At 47.9% G+C, this 20397-nt stretch overlaps 2 protein-coding genes across 2 annotated transcripts; both read right to left on the bottom strand.

Annotated features, from left to right (window-relative positions):
• Positions 1 to 212: 212 nt before the first annotated feature.
• LOC125556379 (uncharacterized) lies at positions 213 to 923 on the bottom strand. Its single transcript, XM_048719128.2, has one exon. The coding sequence runs from the start codon at positions 810 to 812 to the stop codon at positions 261 to 263; it is 552 nt and encodes a 183-aa protein (XP_048575085.1). The 5' UTR covers positions 813 to 923; the 3' UTR covers positions 213 to 260.
• An 18071-nt stretch (positions 924 to 18994) lies between these two features.
• LOC125556378 (uncharacterized) lies at positions 18995 to 19993 on the bottom strand. Its single transcript, XM_048719127.2, has one exon. It carries the CDS (start codon positions 19856 to 19858, stop codon positions 19319 to 19321), a length of 540 nt encoding a protein of 179 aa, XP_048575084.2. The 5' UTR covers positions 19859 to 19993; the 3' UTR covers positions 18995 to 19318.
• Positions 19994 to 20397: the final 404 nt, after the last annotated feature.

The raw sequence follows: 20397 nt of genomic DNA, 5'->3' as shown, positions 1-20397 counted from the left end.
TGATGCATATGTACCGTGGGTTTTCTAAGGCGCGGGGTGGTTGGGCGTAATGGGAGAGGGAGCTGGGGAGTGGTAGGCGAGGCCGAGGGATCTTGGATGTTGACAAAATTATTAAAATAATAAATGATAAAGAGGATCATTGTTTGTCAAGCCTCAACTCCTACCTGTTCATATTGATTTCTACAAAATTTTCTAATTTGTGGGCACCTAAAAAGAAGACAACTCGCTAGACCGAGGTACATGCATGTGCAAACAAGACCCTAAAATCCCTCGTTCAACCGCTGCCGGAACCTCCTAATGAACATATCGGCGGCCTGATCAATCTCCTCCTCCATATTGAACTCCAGCCCCTCAACTTCTCGGTTATTCCTGATCACATCCATGACTGAAGGCTCATCATCATCGTCTTGATCACATGAATAAAGTGGCACATCACCATCGTAAGCGTAACGACAGTTCTTGTGGTCGTCGTTGAAGAGGGGATGCAGTGTCCTGTCAGTATGGCAGCCACCATGACCATTCTCTTGGTTGAACACCGCCAAGTGATGAGAGAAATTGGCCGCCAAATCATCCTCATGGACGACGACCAGTCTCTTCTCGACCGTGCGGAGAGTGAGATCCTTGTGGCAGTCAACTCTCTCCCAGTCGGCCATAATGAGCGCGTCGATCTTGTGAGAGACCACTGGTGCCGTGGCCATCCTGCGGCGCTGGAGCGAGGCGGGGATGAGGAGCCTGGCGGCGAGCACGCCGGTCTTGCTCTTGCACATCGCTGCTGCCTTCTTCACGAGCTCAGAAGCCTTCCCGATCTTCATCTTTGTTTGAGGTGGTCGAGCTGCTTAACGCGTAAGAAGGTGTGGTGCCTCAGGCTTGGAATGGGTTAGGTTACTGGGATACAGAGATGAGAGAAGCTTGCTTGAAATGAGGCATGGGCCTTGCTCATGTCCCGATCAAATTTTTGGTACCTCGCCTAATAAAGCATGTGAAAGCAGCTAGCATTAGAGAGGAAAAATTGACATGTGGAGTGAGCACTAAAAGGATGTTGACAGTGGACAATGGGAAAATATATATTCCATTAAGTCACAAAAGGCATCTGTCCCAGACTGCCAATATCTCTCCTTTAATCAGGTGGTAAAGCTAGCTGATTGATGGCTTAGAATAGTTTTGCCCAAAGCAAGCAGACCGGGCAGCTTTCCTTGCCGGTCTACGGCCGTGTGGTTCATGCTCAGAATTCCAAAGGTTGCAGCTATAGCGCGTCTCTGTTTTTCCCTTCTGTTCTCCGCTGCTTTGTGTGGGCGTGAGGCTATACGTGGGATCTGCTTAATTAGCTTTCCTTCTCCTCCGTGTGCTTTGCCACTCGCTCGTAGTACAAAGTAGAAGCAATCTCCGTGATAGATCGATGGGAGTTTTTTCTTCATTAAGTCAAAAGTCACAATACCATTATGGAGATGAAGACTTGGGACTTGGAAGTACGCAGTCTCAGTTTCACACGGCACGTGCTTGCCGTGAGAGTGAGCGCACGGCACGTACGTAGCCTCGGTTTCTTTTCTTCAAACATGCATGCATATATAGAGCTTGGCGGGCGTGTTTGCTGTTCCCCCAACATGCGTCGTATACTTATTTGTTTTTTCGTTTTTCGTTAGCTGTGAATCTCTATTGTATTCTGTAGACCTCCATTTTCGGTTGGGTGTTGCTTTTATCCGGGGGCCATTTGCATTTCTGTCCCTAACTCGAACCACCTAATCAGATATATCCCTAATTCGAAAGCCTGCTCAAATTTGCCCCTCCGCCGTTAGGTGCCCTTACAGAAAAGCCCTTCTGCGCCGTTACCGTCCGGTCAAACAACTTTGACCGTCCTGAAAAAAATAGCAAAAAAATCTAAAATTTTGTGAGATCGAAGATACTCATGTGCACAAGGTGCGTGCAAATTTTTGTGCTATTTGGACATTCCAGGAGCTCGTGGCGAGGAAAAACAGTTAATATGCACGCTAGTGAACAGTAAATTTGAAATAAAATAGCAAGAAAATTCAAAAAAATATAAAATTTTTTGGCATCAAAGAGGCTTGGGTGCACAAGGTGCTTGCAAGTTTTTGTGATCAAATGACTTGCGAGGAGCTCTCGCAAGAAAAAACAAAATAGTCATTTTTTCTCAAGTTTTTTCCCGGGCCAGATTTTGTTTTTTTCTCCACAAGCCCCTCCAATATCCAAACACAACAAAAATTGGCACGCAGCTTTTAGACCATAGCCTCTTTGATGCCAAAAAATTTCATTTTTTTTGAATTTTCTTGCTATTTTTTTGAATTTACTGTTCACAGGCTTACATATTTACTGTTTTTCCTTTGACACGAGCTCCTGGAATGCCCAAACAGCACGAAAAATTGCACACACCTTGCGAACCTGAGTATCTTTGATCTCACAAATTTTCAGATTTTTTAGATTTTTTTTGCTATTTTTTTGGGGCCGGTCAATGCCCTTTGACCGGCTTTGACCGGACGGTAACGGCGCAAAAGGGCATTTCTGTAAGGGCACGTAACGGCGGAGGGGCATTTTTGAGCAGGCTTTCGAATTAGGGGCAAATGTGAGTAGTGGGTTCGAGTTAGGGACACAGATGTAAAAGACCCTTTATCCGGGGTTGCTTTGTTTATAAAGCGGCGCACGAAGCCTTCTTGGGTAATAAAATAGAGTTTTTTGTTTTTGAATAAACCGCGTGTATCATTACTCAACAATCCGAATACCTGCACAAACAAATGTGATGACTGCTAGAGAAACTAGGAGTTGACAGATGTCCTGAAAATTATGCACGGGGACCCCAAGACAGAAAAGTACAAGGTCCATAGGGATCCCTGCATACAGCCAAACTAATTGTAGAGAGATGATTTGGCAATACAATATTCATTGTATTGATTGGGTGCTGGTGCACGTATATATAAATACAGGTAGGCCTCGACCTGAACTATAGACAACCAGGAGGTGGGCTACAATATACGTAATACATGCAACACATATATACTCACCCCCTCCCCTCGCGCAGTCGAAGCGTCACTAGAGATACAGAGACTGGACCAAAACTCCTCAAAGACGGAAGTAGGCAATCCCTTAGTCATCACATCAGCAAACTGTTGCATAGTCGGAACATGGAGAACCCGAACATGGCCAAGGGCAACCTGCTCTCGCGCGAAGTGAATATCGAACTCAATATGCTTCGTATGTCGATGGTGCACCGGGTTGACGAAGAGGTAGACCGCGCTGACGTTATCGCAGTGGACAAGAGTGGCCTTGTGAACAACACAAAGCAAGTTCTGGAGCAGCTGACAGATCCAAGAGCATTCGGCCACGGTGTTAGCCACGGCCCGATACTCTGCCTCGGCGCTGGAGCGGGAGACCGTGGGCTGTCACTTTGATGACCAAGAGATCAACGATGGCCCAAGGTAGACGCAATAGCCGGACGTAGAGCGCCGGGTGTCGGGGCAGCCTGCCCAGTCGGCGTCCGAGTAGGCGACGAGGTCGGTGGAGGCGGAGGTCGTCAGGGTGAGTCCCAAGGACGTGGTGCCGCGTATGTAATGGAGAATACACTTCACCAAGGTCCAATGAGAGTCACACGATGAGTGCATGTCACTAGTAGAAAAAGGGTCAAATGTTCAGCTCATTAGTCCCGGTTTGTATTTGAGCCGGCACTAATGTGATCATTAGTGCCGGTTCCAACGGCTAGCTGGGCCGCTCTCATTAATACCGGTTCGTGGCGAACCTTTAGCACCGGTTCGTGCCACGAACTGGTATTAAAGAGAGTGGTGGCAGGATGTTGTCAGTCTGGGGCCCCTCCAGCACCATTAGTACTGGTTCGTGGCACGAACCGGTGCTAAAGGTCGTCCTATATCAATTCTTCATCCACCCGTGATTGAGCTCTCTCTGCTTTTCCCCTTTCCCCTCTCCTCTCTATTCTTCCCCTCTACCTCGAGCTCATCTCACATTTTGCTCAAATTTTTTCAAGATTTGAAGGCCCCCATCCATTCAAGTGATCACAAAAGTAAGCAACTTTGTCCTTTCATCTCTCATTGCTAGATTAGATTTTGCAATGCTTTATATAGTCATTAATTTGTGGGTTTTAGTAATTTGGGAGGAATTATATGTGGTAGTTTATTTGATTTATATGCAATTTGAGCTCAAAATAACTCTTAGTTTGCATATGTAGGTGTGGTTTACTTATTGCCTTCCCGTCTCCGTCCTAACCACCATCGATCGTCCGCACCGTCCTGTCGCCGGCACCATATTGTGGGGTGAGCCTCTTGTTCTTATTTTTTTATATAAAAAAATCACGTTTGTGTGATTTAGATATATAGTTACTTGTATAATTATCTTACCCGTATGTTGTTTGTTATTCATAGTGCCATGGTTTTGATATCCGTCCCCGTCGGCCCTCGTCCGGGTTAGGATTCGAATGTGGTATATTTTCTTTTATAACTATTTTGTTGCATTTCGTGTTTATGACAAATTATGCCCATCAAGTTGACATAGATATTTTTATCTAGGAGGTATGTGAACCAGAAATTCCAACCGACCCTATTGTCGAGAGGTTAAATTTAGTTGAAAGATAAAATGAGTATTTGAAAGAAAAATTGAAAAGAATTGAGGGGGAGAAGATGGAATTGGAGTTGCATGTTGCGGATGTCATCGATGATCACAAGATCAAGATGGAGAAAATGCGCTTGAAGATTAGAAAGATTAGAAAATATGCCATTGATAGTGAGGCTTGGTATCATTATGTTGTTGGATCAATTGTTACCTTAGTTGCGATGTTGATCGCATTTGTTGTTGCATTTAAATTCTTTAGCTAGAGAGTTATTTATATGTTTGCTTTATGAGAATAAGTATTGTATGAACTTGTATTAATTTGGTCTATTTAGTGTTGTGTAATGAAGATGAGCCATCAATGGATGTACGATGACCAATGCTCTCCCCAGTTCGTTGAGCGCGTGCATACTTTTCTAATTGCAGCTTAGGCAAACAAGCAGGCAAATGGTTTTGTGCCTTGTCCATGTGCTGGCTGTAAGAACGATCACAATTACTCTAACTCAAGAACCATTCACGTCCACCTGTTTGAGTCCGGTTTCATGCCCCACTATATTGTTTGGACCAAGCACGGAGAAAGAGGGGTTATGATGGAAGAAGATAAAGAAAAATAGGACGACGATAGCTATTCTGGCCATGGGTTCCCTGAATACGATGATACAACAATGTGGGAAGAAGCTAAGCCGGCAATGCGGGAAGAAGCTGAACAAGAGGCATCAGATGAGCCAACTGATGATCTAGGTCGGGCCATTACCAATGCAGAGAGAAACTGCGCAAGTGAAAAGGAGAAAAAGAAGTTGCAGCGCATGTTATAGGATCACAAGAAATTGTTGTACCCGAATTGCGAAACTGACAATAAAAAGCTGGGCACCATACTGGAATTACTGCAATGGATGGCATAGAATGGTGTATCTGACAAGGCATTTAGAAAGTTGCTGATAAAGTTAAAGAAGATGCTTTCAAAGGACAACGAATTGCCCGAGAGTACGTACGAAGCAAAGAAGACTGTCTGCCTTCTAGGGTTAGAGGTGTAGAAGATACATGCATGCCCTAATGACTGCATCCTCAACCGCGGTGAGTACGCGGATTTGAACACGTGCCTGGTATGCGGTGCATTGCACTATAAGATCAGCCGCGATGACCCTGATGATGTCGAGGGCGAGCGCCCCAGGAAGAAGATTCCTGCCAATGTGACGTGGTATGCTCCTATAATACCACTATTGAAATGTTTGTTCCTAAACAAAGAGCATGCCAAGGCGATGCGATGTCACAGAGAAGACCGTAAGAAAGAGGGAAAGTTAAGAGTACCCCCTGACGGGTTGCAGTGGAGAAAAATAGAGAGAAAGTATAGGAAGGAGTTTGCAGGTGACGCAAGAAACGTATGGTTTGATCTAAGCGCAGATGTCATTAATCCTTTTGGGGAGCAGTGCAGCAACCATAGCACCTGGCCTATGACTCTATGTTTGTATTGTTGGGAAACGTTGCAGAAAACAAAAATTTTCCTACTCGTTTCACCAAGATCATCTAGGAGTTCATCTAGCAACGAGTCATCGGATGCATCTACATACCTTTGTAGATGGCGCACGGAAGCGTTCAAAAGAACGGTGATGATGTAGTCGTACTCGACGTGATCCAAATCACCGATGACCAGCGCCGAACGGACGGCACCTCCGCGTTCAACACACGTACGGGACGGGAGACGTCTCCTCCTTCTTGATCCAGCAAAGGGGGGAGGAGAGGTTGATGAAGATCCAGCAGCACGACGGCGTGGTGGTGGATGCAGGGCGTCACAGAAGCAGGGCTTCGCCAAGACTACGAGGGAGAGACGTAACGGGGAGAGAGGGAGGCGCCAGGGGCTGGTGTGAAATCCCTCCTCTCCCCCCCACTATATATAGGGGTGCCATGGGGGGGGCGCCGGCCCTAGTAGATGAGATCTACTAGGGGGGCGGCGGCCAAGGGGAGGATTCCCTCCCCCCCAAGGCACCTAGGGGTGCCTTCCACCACATGGACTCTTCCATGGTGGAACCCTAGGCGCATGGGCCTATAGGGGCTGGCGCCCCAGCCCACCATGAGCTGGGTTCCCTCCTATTTCAGCCCATGGGGCCCTCCGGGATAGGTGGCCCCACCCGGTGGACCCCCGGGACCCTTCCGGTGGTCCCGGTACAATACCGATAACCCCGAAACTTGTCCCGATGCCCGAAACAGCACTTCCTATATATAATTCTTTACCTCCGGACCATTCCGGAACTCCTCGTGACGTCCGGGATCTCATCCGGGACTCCGAACAATATTCGGGTTTCTGCATATACATATCTTCACAACCCTAGCGTCATCGAACCTTAAGTGTGTAGACCCTACGGGTTCGGGAGACAAGCAGACATGACCGAGACGACTCTCCGGTCAATAACCAACAGCGGGATCTGGATACCCATGTTGGCTCCCACATGCTCCACGATGATTTCATCGGATGAACCACGATGTCGAGGATTCAATCAACCCCGTATGCAATTCCCTTTGTCAATCGATATGTTACTTGTCCGAGATTCGATCGTCGGTATCCCAATACCTCGTTCAATCTCGTTACCGGCAAGTCACTTTACTCGTACCGTAATGCATGATCCCGTGACCAGACACTTGGTCACCTTGAGCTCATTATGATGATGCATTACCGAGTGGGCCCAGCGATACCTCTCCGTCATACGGAGTGACAAATCCCAGTCTTGATCCATGTCAACCCAACAGACACTTTCGGAGATACCCGTAGTCTACCTTTATAGTCACCCAGTTACGTTGTGACGTTTGGTATACCCAAAGCACTCCTACGGTATCCGGGAGTTACACGATCTCATGGTCTAAGGAAAAGATACTTTGACATTGGAAAACTCTAGCAAACGAACTATACGATCTTGTGCTATGTTTAGGATTGGGTCTTGTCCATCACATCATTCTCCTAATGATGTGATCTCGTTATCAATGACATCCAATGTCCATAGTCAGGAAACCATGACTATCTGTTGATCAACGAGCTAGTCAACTAGAGGCTTACTAGGGACATGTTGGTGTCTGTTATTCACACATGTATTACGATTTCCGGATAACACAATTATAGCATGAATAAAGACAATTATCATGAACAAGGAAATATAATAATAATGCTTTTATTATTGCCTCTAGGGCATATTTCCAACAGTCTCCCACTTGCACTAGAGTCAATAATCTAGTTACATTGTGATGAATCGAACACCCATGGAATTCTGGTGTTGATCATGTTTTGCTCTAGGGAGAGGTTTAGTCAACGGATCTGCTACATTCAGGTCCGTGTGCACTTTACAAATTTCTATGTCTCCATCTTGAACATTTTCACGAATGGAGTTGAAGCGACGCTTGATGTGCCTTGTCTTCTTGTGAAACCTGGGCTCCTTGGCAAGAGCAATAGCTCCAGTGTTGTCACAGAAGAGCTTGATCGGCCCCGGCGCATTGGGTATGACTCCTAGGTCGGTGATGAACTCCTTCACCCATATTGCTTCATGTGCTGCCTCCGAGGCTGCCATGTACTCCGCTTCACATGTAGATCCCGCCACGACGCTTTGCTTGCAACTGCACCAGCTTACTGCCCCACCATTCAAAATATACACGTATCCGGTTTGTGACTTAGAGTCATCCAGATCTGTGTCAAAGCTAGCGTCGACGTAACCCTTTACGACGAGCTCTTCGTCACCTCCATAAACGAGAAACATTTCCTTAGTCCTTTTCAGGTACTTTAGGATATTCTTGACCGCTGTCCAGTGTTCCTTGCCGGGATTACTTTGGTACCTTCCTACCAAACTTACGGCAAGGTTTACATCAGGTCTGGTACACAGCATGGCATACATAATAGAACCTATGGCTGAGGCATAGGGGATGACACTCATCTCTTCTATTTCTTCTGCCCTGGTCGGACATTGAGCTGAGCTCAATTTCATACCTTATAACACAGGCAAGAACCCCTTCTTAGATTGATCCATATTGAACTTCTTCAATATCTTATCAAGGTATGTGCTTTGTGAAAGACCTATGAGGCGTCTCGATCTATCTCTATAGATTTTGATGCCTAATATATAAGCAGCTTCTCCAAGGTCCTTCATTGAAAAACTTTTATTCAAGTAGGCCTTGATGCTGTCCAAGAGTTCTATATCATTTCCCATCAAAAGTATGTCATCTACATATAATATGAGAAATGTTACAGAGCTCCCACTCACTTTCTTGTAAACACAGGCTTCTCCATAAGTCTGTGTAAACCCAAACGCTTTGATCATCTCATCAAAGTGAATGTTCCAACTCCGAGATGCTTGCACCAGCCCATAAATCGAGCGTTGGAGCTTGCACACTTTGTTAGCATTCTTAGGATCGACAAAACCTTCCGGCTGCATCATATACAATTCTTCCTTAAGGACACCATTAAGGAATGCCGTTTTGACGTCCATTTGCCATATTTCATAATCGTAGAATGCGGCAATTGCTAACATGATTCGGACGGACTTCAGCTTCGCTACCGGTGAGAAAGTCTCATCGTAGTCAACCCCTTGAACTTGTCGATAACCCTTAGCGACAAGTCGAGCTTTATAGATGGTCACATTACCATCCGCGTCTGTCTTCTTCTTAAAGATCCATTTATTTTCTATGGCTCGCCGTTCAACGGGCAAGTCAGTCAAAGTCCATACTTCGTTTTCATACATGGATCCTATCTCGGATTTCATGGCTTCTAGCCATTTTACGGAATCTGGGCCCGCCATCGCTTCTTCATAGTTCGAAGGTTCACCGTTGTCTAACAACATGATTTCCAAGACAGGGTTTCCGTACCACTCTGGTGCGGAACGTGTCCTAGTGGACCTTCGAATTTCAGTAGGAGCTTGATCAGAAGTATCTTGATCATCATCATTAACTTCCTCTCTAGTCGGTGCAGGCACCTCAGGAACATTTTCTTGAGTTGCGCCACTTTCCGGTTCAAGAGGTAATACTTCATCAAGCTCTACTTTCCTCCCACTTACTTCTTTCGAGAGAAACTCTTTCTCTAGAAAGGACCCATTCTTGGCAACAAAGATCTTGCCTTCGGATCTGAGGTAGAAGGTGTACCCAATAGTTTCTTTTGGGTATCCTATGAAGACGCATTTTTCCGACTTGGGTTCGAGCTTCTCAGGTTGAAGTTTCTTCACATAAGCATCGCATCCCCAAACTTTTAGAAACGATAGCTTAGGTTTCTTCCCAAACCATAATTCATACGGTGTCGTCCCAACGGATTTCGACGGAGCCCTATTTAAAGTAAATGCGGCAGTCTCTAAAGCATAGCCCCAAAAAGATAGCGGTAAATCGGTAAGAGACATCATAGATCGCACCATATCTAATAGAGTGCGATTATGACGTTCGGACACACCGTTACGCTGAGGTGTTCCAGGCGGCGTGAGTTGTGAAACTATTCCACATTTTCTTAAGTGCGTGCCAAATTCGTGACTCAAGTATTCTCCTCCACGATCTGATCGTAGAAACTTGATTTTCCTGTCACGTTGATTTTCAACCTCACTCTGAAATTCCTTGAACGTTTCAAAGGTTTCAGACTTGTGTTTCATTAAGTAGATATATCCATACCTACTTAAATCATCAGTGAGGGTGAGAACATAACGATAGCCACCGCGAGCCTCAACACTCATTGGACCGCACACATCAGTATGTATGATTTCCAATAAGTCGGTTGCTCGCTCCATTGTTCCTGAGAACGGAGTCTTGGTCATTTTACCCATAAGGCATGGTTCGCACGTGTCAAATGATTCATAATCAAGAGACTCTAAAAGTCCATCTGCATGGAGCTTCTTCATGCGTTTGACACCTATGTGACCAAGGCGGCAGTGCCACAAGTATGTGGGACTATCATTATCAACCTTACTTCTTTTGGTACTCACATTATGAACATGTGTAGCATCACGTTCGAGATTCATAAAGAATAAACCATTCACCATAGGAGCATGACCATAAAACATATCTCTCATAAAAATGGAACAACCATTATTGTCAGATTTAAAAGAGTAGCCATCTCGAATTAAACGAGATCCCGATACAATGTTCATGCTCAAAGCTGGCACTAAATAACAATTATTAAGGTTTAAAACTAATCCCGAAGGGAGATGCAGAGGCAGCGTGCCGACGGCGATCACATTGACCTTGGAACCATTCCCGACGCGCATCGTCACCTCGTCCTTTGCCAGTTTCCGCTTATTCCGCAGCCCCTGCTTTGAGTTACAAATGTGAGCAACTGCACCGGTATCAAATACCCAGGAGCTACTACGGGCACTAGTAAGGTACACATCAATTACATGTATATCACATATACCTTTTGTTTTGCCGGCCTTCTTATCCGCTAAGTACTTAGGGCAGTTCTGCTTCCAGTGACCGCTTCCCTTGCAATAAAAGCACTCAGTCTCGGGCTTGGGTCCATTCTTTAGCTTCTTCCCGGCAGCTTGCTTGCCGGGCACGGCAACTTCCTTGCCGTCCTTCTTGAAGTTCTTTTTACCCTTGCCTTTCTTGAACTTAGTGGTTTTATTGACCATCAACACTTGATGTTCCTTCTTGACTTCTACCTCCGCTGATTTCAGCATTGAGAACAACTCAGGAATGGTCTTTTGCATCCCCTGCATGTTGAAGTTCATCACGAAGCTCTTGTAGCTTGGTGGAAGCGACTGGAGGATTCTGTCAATGACCGCATCATCCGGGAGATTAACTCCTAGCTGAGACAAGCGGTTATGCAACCCAGACATAGTGAGTATGTGCTCACTGACAGAACTATTTTCCTCCATCTTACAGCTGAAGAACTTATCGGAGACTTCATATCTCTCGATCCGGGCATGAGCTTGAAAAACCATTTTCAGCTCTTCGAACATCTCGTATGCTCCATGTCTCTCAAAACGTTTTTGGAGCCCCGGCTCTAAGCTGTAAAGCATGCCGCACTGAACGAGGGAGTAGTCGTCAACACGTGTCTGCCAAGCGTTCATAACGTCTTGGTTCTGTGGGACGGGAGCTTCACCTAGCGGTGCTTGTAGGACATAATCTTTCTTGGCAGCTATGAGGATGATCCTCAGGTTCCGGACCCAGTCCGTATAGTTGCTGCCATCATCTTTCAGCTTAGTTTTCTCTAGGAACGCGTTGAAGTTGAGGACTACGTTGGCCATTTGATCTACAAGACATATTGCAAAGATTTTATACTAAGTTCATGATAATTAAGTTCATCTAATCAAATTATTAATGAACTCCCACTTAGATTAGACATCCCTCTAGTCATCTAAGTATTACATGATCCGAGCTAACTAGACCGTGTCCGATCATCACGTGAGACGGACTAGTCAACGTCGGTGAACATCTTCATGTTGATCGTATCTTCTATACGACTCATGCTCGACCTTTCGGTCTTCTGTGTTCCGAGGCCATGTCTGTACATGCTAGGCTCGTCAAGTCAACCTAAGTGTTTGCATGTGTAAATCTGTCTTACACCCGTTGTATGTGAACGTCTGAATAAAACACCCGATCATCACGTGGTGCTTTGAAACAGCGAACTATCGCAACGGTGCACAGTTAGGGGGAACACTTCTTGAAATTATTATGAGGGATCATCTTATTTACTACCGTCGTTCTAAGTAAACAAGATGCAAAACATGATAAACATCTCATGCAATCAATTAATAAACGTGACATGATATGGCCAATATCACATAGCTCCTTTGATCTCCATCTTGGGGCTCCATGATCATCTTGTCACCGGCTTGACACCATGATCTCCATCATCATGATCTCCATCATCGTGTCTCCATGAAGTTGCTCGCCAACTATTACTTCTACTACTATGGCTAACGCGTTTAGCAATAAAGTAAAGTAATTTACATGGCGTTCCTCGATGACACGCAGGTCATATAAAAAAATAAAGACAACTCCTATGGCTCCTGCCGGTTGTCATACTCATCGACATGCAAGTCGTGATTCCTATTACAATAGCATGAACATCTCATACATCACATATAGATCATTCATCATTCATCACAACTTTGGCCATATCATATCACAAACCACTTGCTGCAAAAACAAGTTAGACGTCCTCTAATTGTTGTTGCATGTTTTACGTGGCTGAATTAGGGTTCTAGCAAGAACGTCTTCTTACCTACGTTAAAGCCACAACGTGATTTGTCAACTTCTATTTACCCTTCATAAGGACCCTGTTCATCGAATCCGCTCCAACTAAAGTAGGAGAGACAGACACCCGCCAGCCACCTTATGCAACTAGTGCATGTTAGTCGGTGGAACCGGTCTCACGTAAGCGTACGTGTAAGGTTGGTCCGGGCCGCTTCATCCCACAATACCGCTGAAGCAAGAAAAGACTAGTAACGGCAAGAAAGTTGACAAATCTACGCCCACAACTCATTGTGTTCTACTCGCGCAAGAAGAACTACGCATAAACCTGGCTCTGATACCACTTGTTGGGGAACGTTGCAGAAAACAAAAAATTTCCTACTCGTTTCACCAAGATCATCTAGGAGTTCATCTAGCAACGAGTCATCGGATGCATCTACATACCTTTGTAGATGGCGCACGGAAGCGTTCAAAAGAACGGTGATGATGTAGTCGTACTCGACGTGATCCAAATCACCGATGACCAGCGCCGAACGGACGGCACCTCCGCGTTCAACACACGTACGGGACGGGAGACGTCTCCTCCTTCTTGATCCAGCAAAGGGGGGAGGAGAGGTTGATGAAGATCCAGCAGCACGACGGCGTGGTGGTGGATGCAGGGCGTCACAGAAGTAGGGCTTCGCCAAGACTACGAGGGAGAGACGTAACGGGGAGAGAGGGAGGCGCCAGGGGCTGGTGTGAAATCCCTCCTCTCCCCCCACTATATATAGGGGTGCCATGGGGGGGGGGGCGCCGGCCCTAGTAGATGAGATCTACTAGGGGGGGCGGCGGCCAAGGGGAGGATTCCCTCCCCCCCAAGGCACCTAGGGGTGCCTTCCACCACATGGACTCTTCCATGGTGGAACCCTAGGCGCATGGGCCTATAGGGGCTGGCGCCCCAGCCCACCATGGGCTGGGTTCCCTCCTATTTCAGCCCGTGGGGCCCTCCGGGATAGGTGGCCCCACCCGGTGGACCCCCGGGACCCTTCCGGTGGTCCCGGTACAATACCGATAACCCCGAAACTTGTCCCGATGCCCGAAACAGCACTTCCTATATATAATTCTTTACCTCCGGACCATTCCGGAACTCCTCGTGACGTCCGGGATCTCATCCGGGACTCCGAACAATATTCGGGTTTCTGCATATACATATCTTCACAACCCTAGCGTCACCGAACCTTAAGTGTGTAGACCCTACGGGTTCGGGAGACAAGCAGACATGACCGAGACGACTCTCCGGTCAATAACCAACAGCGGGATCTGGATACCCATGTTGGCTCCCACATGCTCCACGATGATTTCATCGGATGAACCACGATGTCGAGGATTCAATCAACCCCGTATGCAATTCCCTTTGTCAATCGATATGTTACTTGTCCGAGATTCGATCGTCGGTATCCCAATACCTCGTTCAATCTCGTTACCGGCAAGTCACTTTACTCGTACCGTAATGCATGATCCCGTGACCAGACACTTGGTCACCTTGAGCTCATTATGATGATGCATTACCGAGTGGGCCCAGCGATACCTCTCCGTCATACGGAGTGACAAATCCCAGTCTTGATCCATGTCAACCCAACAGACACTTTCGGAGATACCCGTAGTCTACCTTTATAGTCACCCAGTTACGTTGTGACGTTTGGTATACCCAAAGCACTCCTACGGTATCCAGGAGTTACACGATCTCATGGTCTAAGGAAAAGATACTTTGACATTGGAAAACTCTAGCAAACGAACTATACGATCTTGTGCTATGTTTAGGATTGGGTCTTGTCCATCACATCATTTTCCTAATGATGTGATCTCGTTATCAATGACATCCAATGTCCATAGTCAGGAAACCATGACTATCTGTTGATCAACGAGCTAGTCAACTAGAGGCTTACTAGGGACATGTTGGTGTCTGTTATTCACACATGTATTACGATTTTCGGATAACACAATTATAGCATGAATAAAGACAATTATCATGAACAAGGAAATATAATAATAATAATGCTTTTATTATTGCCTCTAGGGCATATTTCCAACATGTATAACCTTCCTCCTTGGTTATGCATGAAGCGGAAGTTCATTATGATTCAACCACAAGACTAGGCAATACATTTATACGTCAAGACTCCCCCATGTGTGGCTCCCTCAGGCCTAAACGGGGACCGAACGTGGGCCGCACTTTAATTGCGTCAGCCGGGTCTTGAACTCAAGACCTCTTGGTTTCGATACCATATAGAAGTGCATGCTCTAGCCAATGCAACCAAAAGATCGATCTAATGAAAGAGACTAGTCAATACATTTATACGTCAATATAAGATCTGGCGGGCTTGTTGGTGGTGACGTGGGTCTAATCGGTTAGGTGGCGGTTGCTGCAGATTGTGCTGGAACGACCACTTGTGGCTCCACGACAACGGTTGTCACCAAGAGATCTTTAAGTAGTTCATCTCTCCAGATCCGATGGTTGACTTCGGCGGTAAGATGCAAACTACAGACGACAACTTGACACACAGGGATGGTTGCGCAGCGGTGGCGGTCACATATCGCATTTAGCTGCTGGGGTTGTAGAAAAGTGGTGGTGACAACACAAGTGACTGCGACGGTGGTGCTACTCATGCACCTCGTTGTCGAGCTCCCAGGTGAAAGCCCATATCTGAACCGAGTTGGTTATACCTGGCAATGACGATATTTTTTTTAGGTCGTTACCTTGTTGAATCATTACTCGGATATGCTCAGACTATTTCTTCAGAGTGAAAACTTATATTCTGGCCTTGGTCGTTGGATCCGGCGAGGGTGGCGCTTGAGCGCCACTCCTTTCGTGAAAGTTTTGCTGTTGAACAATCTCTCCATTTGGTGTGATAAGATGGATGTGATTGCTTTGGGGCTATTTTCTTTTTTCCTCGTCTACATATAGCATAGTTTTTATCTTATATAACTTTCCTAGTTGTTGGCATGTTTTTGCGTGTGTGTTGGTGTTGGTTGTGTGCATTCTAGCTATGCAGAGGCCAAGTGTGTGCTCATCTTGTTTTGTATTCTCTTAATGTTTTATTTTGAGCCAATAATATCTACTCTTTGTCGGATAAAAGATTTGTAATCCAAACAATTTAGTTAAGCGTTTTTCTTTCCTTCAATGTGCGCCCGCACACACCAAATACACAATTTAGCATGTAGCTAAATATGTGTCAAAACTTCCAACTTGTGTTCATGAACTTAGGGAACCTTCCGATGAACATTTCGGCAGCCTGGTTGATAGAGATAAGTCCACTTTTCAACCCTCAACTAACCGCAAAATGTAAATCACATCCCTGAAGTCACAAACCGGTTACTACACACCTTCAACTTACCACATCATCCAAACTACCCCCTTGACTCACACGAAACTGGTTTTTGCTCACGTGGCTTGTATTGACTATTGACCACCTCGTCAGCATAGCCATGTCACACGTGGCTGCCCCCATCTCTATGTTCCCCATCACGGCGACGCACCACCGCTGCCATACATCTCCCGTGCGCTGCTGCTCTACAAGTTGGCATACGCACGAGCAGTTTGTGTTGCACCTCACCACGCACTCCTCCCTGCCGCAGCACGGCTGTAGCGCCTGCTTCCTTCGACACCCGTGCTCTAAGAGCATCTTCAGCCGCGTTCCCAACAAGGCCCCTCAGACGATTTTTCGATCGTCGGCGTCAAAAAATCGGCCAAGTCACGTCTTCAAGGGCCCAATTTTCGTCGGTTCGGACCAAAATTGGCGCCGGCGGACCCAACCCGAACCCGGCGCGCTGGGGGACGCTTGGGGGCGCCGGGCGAATCGTTTTTGGCGCGAAAGAGTCGCAGGCCCTCCTTGCCAGCGACTCGACTCGCTTCTCGCCGCTCCGTCGTCCTCATCGCCTTATTTCCCGCGGTGAATCAATGCCAAAGCTGCCGCACCGGTCAGCCTCCGCCATTGATGCCTCATGGGCGGCGCAGTGAAGGCGTGAGGACGCGCGTCCCCGCGCATGCCACGCGTAGACGAGGCGGCCACGCGTGCTCGCGCCGCCTCCGCCTATATAAGACGACCCCAGTGCGCCGGTGGCACGCACAAGTCTCCACCGCCGACGACCCTCTCTCTCCTCGCCGTCCCAGTTCAAAGAAATGGCCGAACGATTCCCAGGCGACGGCGCGGCGGCGAATGGTTTCGGCCGCCGCCACCTTCACGAGGACGAAGCTCGGCTCCTCTTCGAGGCTGAGTACCCGGTCCCGCCGGACATGCGAGTGCCCGGGGCCTGGAGAATCAGCGCTGGCGGGGTCCTGGTACCACCACCGCCCACCGGGGCGGCGCGTCGTGCGGAGATCGCGCGTATCCGCGCCTCTCTGCCGCGGGCGGCGAGGGAGGGGCCGCGCTACGTCCCCGACAGCCTGCTCTGGGAGCCGTACTGCCGCCGCCGTCACGCCGAGCAGCTCGAGGCAACCAACGGCGTCATGCCCTCCCGCAGGCTCAACTCGGAGGGGCGGCGCCGATGGTGGGGCGTGCCGGGCCGCACGCTGGAGGCCGTCCTCGAGTACATCGAGGGCCGCAACACGCCGAGGCTGGAGTACCCCTCCCCCCGTCCTTCTCTCGCCACCGTGGGAGCTCGTGGACGCCGAGGTGCATGGACCCCGGGGCGTCCTCCTCCTCGTCCGGTCGGTCGACCGGCCCTCCTTGCCTCCGCCCGTCAAGCCGGAGCCCCGGGAAAAACCGGGGGGCGGGGGAGGGGGGGGGACCGAGCGGGTGGGCGCGCACGTGGGAAGCCAGCAGTCGACGCACTCCCTGAAGCGCGTGCTTGCTCTTCTCTCCGTAAGGAAGGCGAGGTAATCAGTGGTGTGATCTTCTCGGAATTGAATGTACACTGACTATATGCGACGAACTTGTCCGGCGAAGACTGCTACCGGAGTTGAGAAGATGGTGAAACTCTTCAGATGCGGCTATCGGATCGAGCTCCTCGCTGGCACAAATTTTTTAGAGCTTCTACCTGGCATGCGGGTTGATTCGGTGGTGAGGTGCAGCATCGTGCTTCATTCGTCTCCAACAGCGGAGATGCAACAGATGACGAGATGGTGGTGAGGTGCAGGTGCAGCGCTGCCCATCGTCCGTCTTCGGCGGTGAATATGTGGAGTTCCTCGGGAGCGGCGGCTTTGCTGGGGGTGGGCGGCTGGGGGCCGTGTCCCAGGCGGCAGAGTTGCAGTGGGTAGGTGAGCTGGCTGCAAAGCTGGGGTGGGGCGGCTGGGGGGCCGTGTCTGGCGGCGCGGCGGAGATACAGCGGCTGGATGAGCAGGAGGTGGTCCGTGGTTGGCAGGGAGGGAGAGGAAGTAGTTTTTTTCTTTCTCTTTTCCTTATATAGAAGGGGTCAAAGCTGATGTGGTGGTGCCCAGTCAGCAGTCAACATAGTCAAAACCAGTTGACCGAATCAAAACCAAGACCAAGGTTGAGTTTTGAACCTCATGGTTAGTTAGGGGTGTATTTCGACCGGTTTCGTAGTTCGGGGTTGTAAATCAAACCGAGTGGTTAGCTCGGGGTTGAAATATGAACTTTTCTCTGGTTGATACCCTTGTCCATGTTGAATCCCAACTCCTCAGCCCCCTGGCTTCTACTCATCACATCAATCACCAAGGACTCGTCTCCTCCGTCAAAATTTTCATCGCTGTTGTACTTGTCAGTGTAATAGCAACTAACTCCGTCGCTGAAAATGGGTTGGAATGTCCAGTTAGGGCAGCCACGAGCACCACCCTCCCCATCAATCAGTGCTAAATGGTGAGATAGATCCTCAACCATCCCAATACCCCTGGCTCTCGACCTTGTGGACCAAAGTCTTGTGGTTGTCCAGCTTGGCACTCTTCTCCAGGCCGGCCACAATAAGGGCGTCGATCCATTGAGAGATGGCGCAAACCGTGGCCATCCTGCGATGGAGCGAGGCAAGGACGAGGAGCCAGGCATTGGATATCGGGTACTCACGAAATGATCACTGCACTTTAAAAAGTAAATTCAAAAAAAAAAATAAGCCAAGTGTTCTCCATAGGGTACTCGGCAAATGGTCACACCACTAAAAAAAAGACATGTGAAAAGATAAGCCGAGTGTCCGTGGACAGTCGGCAAACAACGCCTGATGTAACGGGACCGTCAAACACATGGGTTAGCACATGTTTTCCTCCCAGAGATTTTTTTTTCTTTGCCAAGTGTCTTTTGCTTCCTTTCTCGGGCTTTTTCTCTATGCTGAGTGTTCTTTTTGGGGAGAGACTCGCGAAGACCGAATATTACCAAGTACCTTCTATTTGCCAAGTTTAATTTACACGATACTCGGCAAACATGTTGTATGTATGCCAAGTGCCTGTGGATTTACACCGCGACCCGCCAAGTACTCGGTGTAGATGGTTTTTCCTATAGAGGTGGGTACGGCTGAGGGATCTTGGATGTTAACAAAAGATTTCAAAAACAAATGATGATAAGGATAACTGTTTGTCAAGCCTCAACTCCCACTCATATTGATTTCTACAAAATTTTCTAATTTTTGGGCACCTAAAAAGAAGACAACACCCTAAGCCAAGGTACATGCATGTACAAACAAGACCCTAAAATCCCTCGTTCAGACGCTGCCGAAACCTCCTAATGAACATATCAGCAGCCTGGTCAATATCCTCCTCCATGTCGAACTCCAACCCCTCAGCTTCTTGGTTGCTCCTGATCACATCCACGACAGATGGCTCATCATCGTTGTCTTGATCACATGAATCAATTAGCACATCATCATCCTTAGTGTAACGGCAGTTGTCGTGGTCGTTGTTGAAGAGGGGATGCAGTGTCCACTCAGCTGGGCAGCCACCATGACCATTCTCTTGGTTGAACACCGCCAAGTGATGAGAGAAATTGGCCTCAAAGTCACTCTCATGGACGATGATTGGTCTCTTCTCCATTGTGCGCAGCGCGAGAGCCTTGTGGCGGTCCACTCTCTCCCAGTCGGCCACAATAAGCGCGTCGATCTTGTGAGAGACCACGGCTGTTCTAGCCATCCCACGGCGCTGGAGCGAGGCAAGGATGAGGAGCCTTGCGGTCTTGCTCTTGCACATTGCTGCCGCCTTCTTCAAGAGCTCAGGAGCCTTCCCGATCTTCATCTTTGGTTCTGAGAGATGGTCGAGCTGGTTATGAAGGGAAATAAGTAGGATGCTAAGCTATGGTGCCTCAGGCTTGGAATCGGGTAGGTCACTGGGATACAGAGATGAGAGAAGCTGTCTTGAAATGAGGCATGGGCTTTGTCCTGAGGCTCCAATGGTGCATTTATAGTCGGAAGCTGAGCATGCAATTAACATTGCAACCACCATAGGTCATGTCAGGATCAAACTTTTGGTTCCTCGCGTGATAAAGCATGTGAAAGCAGCTAGCAATAGCATATACCAGAGAGAAAAAATAGGCATGTGGAGTGAGCACTATAAGAATGTTGACAGTGGAACTAAGCAAGGAACTTATGGGGAAGTATGTATTAATAAGTCACGAAAGGCACCTGTCCCAGGGCTAGGATTGGCCCTTTTGGGTTGGGGTACCAAACTGCCAATATCTCTCCTTTAATCAAGTGGTAAAGCTAGCTGATAGATGGCTTAGAATAATTTTGCCCAAAGCAAGCAGACCGGACAGCTTTCCTTGCCGGGTCTCCGGT

This window comes from Triticum urartu, chromosome 5A (assembly GCF_056163025.1).
Source record: "Triticum urartu cultivar PI428250 chromosome 5A, HENAU_Tu73, whole genome shotgun sequence".
NCBI classification, from domain to species: Eukaryota; Viridiplantae; Streptophyta; class Magnoliopsida; order Poales; family Poaceae; genus Triticum; species Triticum urartu.
Note: the sequence above shows the minus strand (reverse complement) of the source record. Positions and strands in the feature narration are given on the sequence as shown.

What these genes read in the sequence shown, in the direction of transcription:
- LOC125556378 (XM_048719127.2), bottom strand. Translation starts at nt 19,858, where the DNA reads ATGAAGATCGGGAAGGCTCCTGAGCTCTTGAAGAAGGCGGCAGCAATG.
- LOC125556379 (XM_048719128.2), bottom strand. Translation starts at nt 812, where the DNA reads ATGAAGATCGGGAAGGCTTCTGAGCTCGTGAAGAAGGCAGCAGCGATG.